At 30.2% G+C, this 4,480-nt stretch overlaps 1 protein-coding gene across 1 annotated transcript; it reads left to right on the top strand.

The window, feature by feature from the left end:
• Positions 1-700: 700 nt before the first annotated feature.
• On the top strand, positions 701-1,639 carry LOC145046227 (uncharacterized). Its single transcript, XM_078994522.1, has 2 exons — positions 701-865; positions 1,028-1,639. The coding sequence occupies exons 1-2, from the start codon at positions 701-703 to the stop codon at positions 1,637-1,639; spliced, it is 777 nt and encodes a 258-aa protein (XP_078850648.1).
• The last annotated feature ends 2,841 nt before the right edge of the window (positions 1,640-4,480 follow it).

Below are 4,480 nucleotides of genomic sequence, written 5' to 3'. Positions count from 1 at the left end.
TTGGTTGCTCGAAGCTTTTTTGAAAGCACATGTGAAACACCCTCAATTAGTGTTAACAGACCAAGATCCAGCAATTCTATAGGCCGTTGAAGCAATATTTCCTAATTCTAATCATCGTTTATGTATGTGGCACATTATGAAAAAACTACAAGCCAAGGTGTGTATATTTTGGCCTAAGTTAGCACGCAACATGATTTATTCAACAATGATTTACACAGTTTTACATATTTTTAATAACGATTAGCATACATATTGTTTATTCATAGTTAATCTAATAAATTTCTATTTTTTTTAGGTTTCAGCCGATTTTTTGAAAAACACTGATTTTCGCAAGCGTTTTACAAAGCTTGTATGGAATGTCTATATCGAGCCTGAAGTGTTTGAATAAAGGTGGAAACTGCTTATGAGAAAATTCAAACTACAGGACAAAAGATGGTTCAAAGACATGTACAGGGATCTAAAACTTTGGATTCCAACCTATTTTAAAGATATGTCACTACACGGTTTGATGAAAACTACTTCAAGGTCTGAAAGCGTGAACTCATTTTTTAATAAATACTCTAACTCTGGTAATTTGCTTATCTATTTCATGATGAACTACGACACCGCAATTGAAAGAAACGAAATGCTCAACAAAAACTAGAACATGATACAAAAAATGCAAGGCATGAAATGACGCTTCCAAGTGGCTTACTAGAACATGCAGCTGCGGTTTACACAAAAAAAAAATTTCTATGAGGTCAAAAAGGAAATATTTAAAGCAGCCTGGTACTGTTCTATCGACAGTGTTGAAAAGATTGATGGGTGGCAAGTTGTTATGATTACACAAACGGATAAGAGCAAACAGTTGAAGATAAAATGCAAGGTTATATTCATCGTTTAAATGCTTTTCATTAGTCATCATACAAGTATATTATCTAATTATTTTTAAATTACATATATTATTTTCATTATTATGCAATAACCACCAACTAATATGTTACTTCAATCAGTTACTAACATACATTATTTTTATTAAACAATGTAGATTGAACTAAAGTTGCCTGAAAAAGAAGTTAAATATTCATGCAATCACTTCATACGTACTGGCATTTTGTGTCGTCATATTTTTGCTGTATTGAAAAACAACCATATTGAAGAGATTCCAGAGCAGTATATTCTAAGAAGATGGAGAAGGGATGCAATTTCCAGCCATTTGTTTGCCATGAAACATGTTGCCATGGAAATAGAAGATGACACCTTTAAACTTTTAACAGAGGCATACAGCAATATTGAATACTGCTTGGATCATTTCAAAAGAAGCAAAGAGAAATTGTTGGAGTTTGTTGAAAAAACACGTACGTTGAAGCAGGCAGCAATGGAGTTTGCCAGTTCCAACCAAACGTCATCTGATAACGATGAAGAAGAAATTATTCGGATGCTTGGAATACGCAGCATTCCTAATGAAATAAATATCCATCCACCTGCATCTATACATACCAAAGGTAGTGGAACTAAGAAAAGAATGGTTTGTGCTATTGAGAAAGCCGTTGCAGCTGCAAAGAAAAAAACCAGAATGTGCACAGGTTGCAATCAATATGTTAACCATAATTGGAGGACTTGCAAAGTAAGACTTGCACGAGAGTCAAAAGCAGCTTAAAATTGCCCAGTCATTTTCCCATTAGATTTTACTTTTCTATTACACTTATGAATAAGAATATGTTTCTATGATTTAGTAGGTTATGTTATCTTAAACCACTTTCATTACTTTTAACGTTTTTATTTTATTCATAGATGAATAATAGCAATGCCAAATTTGGTAATGCTAATAGATTAATGACAATATCTGGTATTTAAACCTCTTTTATTAGATTAAAACAGTTCGCACTTACAATAGATATACTTGTGCTTTTTTGAAATTATAAAACCATCAATCATTATATACTATAGTCATATACAATCCAAGCAATATTCATAGTTTATTGTATGCTGTTAGTAGTATATCTTAATAACAAATGTTTGTACGATTAACTTTTAAAATAGCTATACATCATATATTGATTTACGTTTGCGTTTGGGTAAATTTTAGTCATAAGTTTAACCATGGTTGACTTTAAACCCTTAAGTATAGTCAATAATGAATAACATCATAAATACATTAAGTATTTTTAACATATTGATGATATGAACATTGTTAAATACTATTCTGTTTAAGATAAAACAATTTTCATTTAAATTAAAATATGTTACGAATACTTCAAGTAAGTGTTTATGCTATTATTCAATATTTAAATAACAACATACTTTAAGATATAAACCCACCAACAATCATTATATAATATAGATATGTTCACTTTAACTATTAAAAATTCTGATTGTATGTTCATAGTAAAATAGCATATTAACAAATGTTTGTTAGTTAGAATCATTACTGAATATACAGTAAAACTATACCATCAATGTTAATCATCATTTTCTAAGATAACTTAATTATTCAAATGTTAATGTAAAAATATAAATACTAAAATATCATTAGTCCATTACTAAAATTAGCAAACCAAAAGTAAGTATGTAGGTTGAACTAAAGTATAATATGTTACGAATACTTCAAGTAAGTGTTTATGCTATTATTCAATATTTAAATAACAACATACTTTAAGATATAAACCCACCAACAATCATTATATAATATAGATATGTTCACTTTAACTATTAAAAATTCTGATTGTATGTTCATAGTAAAATAGCATATTGACAAATGTTTGTTAGTTAGAATCATTACTGAATATACAGTAAAACTATACCATCAATGTTAATCATCATTTTCTAAGATAACTTAATTATTCAAATGTTAATGTAAAAATATAAATACTAAAATATCACTAGTCCATTACTAAAATTAGCAAACCAAAAGTAAGTATTATACGTTCAGCAACCCAAGTTAACATCCTTAGCATAAAAAAGCATTGTTTTTAATCCATCCAAAAGAAACCATTAAAGTCATAACTAAAATAACTTTTTTAAAACAATTAACTTAAAACATCCAATCTCCTGTGAATTTCTTCCTTTGCAATGGCCAACATTTAAGAACGTTGTTTTGAAGGAATCTTGTGGAATTCATCAACCTTTTGCAGCACATAATCCTTTTGCACATTATATTCATGAGTGAGTATTTTGTATAAATACTTTGTCCTCAGTTTAACAAGTTGATCATCTTATGCAGAAGACTCGTTCTTGAATCCAGCTTTAAACTCATTCATACTTCCCCCCATATATGTTTCCATTTGACGCATCGTAAACACACCACAATCAATGCTGTTGTTTATTGTTCTCCAAGGCATTTCCAGTCTATGTGGCATCACATGTGAAAACATCTCAGCTTTTGGATGATTCTGAGATTTTAAGTAATCAACTATGTACTCTTTCTGAAAATGTAAAAAAAAAAACATTGTCAACACATATTAAATTTTATTAAGTATGTAAAGTAATTTTTATTAATCACTTACAATGATTTGGGGCAACTGACCATATCTCTCACCATCAGGATCATCAACTTTGTTGTTGTCAACGATTACAAACTCTGGTTGTTGTAGATTGATCACAAAAAGGAAAATGTGGAAGGAACGGATGATTGGTAGGAAAAGATGCAACGTTTATTAATTACAATTGTATTCACTTTATTTAATATTCATATTTGATCAATGATAAATACACATGTAAGTAAACTGTGGAGATATATCTCTTACCAGTCCAACAAAACGTAGGCTTGCGTCCATATCTTCAATAGAAAGCACCAAATTCTCAATGAATTTATCTTTACGTTGACTTTCTGTTAAACCACTTTCTAGATACGAATTATGTGATCGATTTTTAAAAACTCATTAACTTCTTTATATGTTTGTATTTAAAAAATAATATAATCAACATTGAACAATATTAACTTATACCGTCACATCTGTCTTGCAATAAACTCTCAGGGGCGATTCAGGTGTACGCTTACTTTCATCAAGATTCAACACTTGACTCCAACAATCAATGACATGGCCAAATAGTTCACATGTTGGAAAAAAACTTTCCATATGAAACCTCTGTGCAGAAAACCCATCCAGAGTGTGGAAAACTATATCACTGCAATAGACGTGAACAATTAATACTATTTTTAATGAGCAAACAATAAAGTTAAGTAATTTAAAAAATATTTTAAATGCAACTTACTTTGGATCTCCCTGGAGAGAGAATATCCATTCTGCTACACGTTTTTCCTGCCGTGGAACTCCTTTGATGATATCAACAGCCTGTATAACGTAAGGAGATTTCAGATATTCGGATTTCATGCGAGGCCTGTACCCTCTTCTACTAACCCAATGTTCATCTTTGTTGAATGGTACTACAGAAAAAGGAATTGGCATTTCCATTTTAGATGCTGGTGTATTCTTAAAAGATTTTGTTCTAGATCTATTCGCGAAATCTGCATATTCCTGTGACATTTGAATACTACATT

The sequence above is a fragment of the Lactuca saligna genome, chromosome 5 (assembly GCF_052625555.1).
Source record: "Lactuca saligna cultivar CGN05327 chromosome 5, ASM5262555v1, whole genome shotgun sequence".
Taxonomy (NCBI): domain Eukaryota; kingdom Viridiplantae; phylum Streptophyta; class Magnoliopsida; order Asterales; family Asteraceae; genus Lactuca; species Lactuca saligna.
Note: the sequence above shows the minus strand (reverse complement) of the source record. Positions and strands in the feature narration are given on the sequence as shown.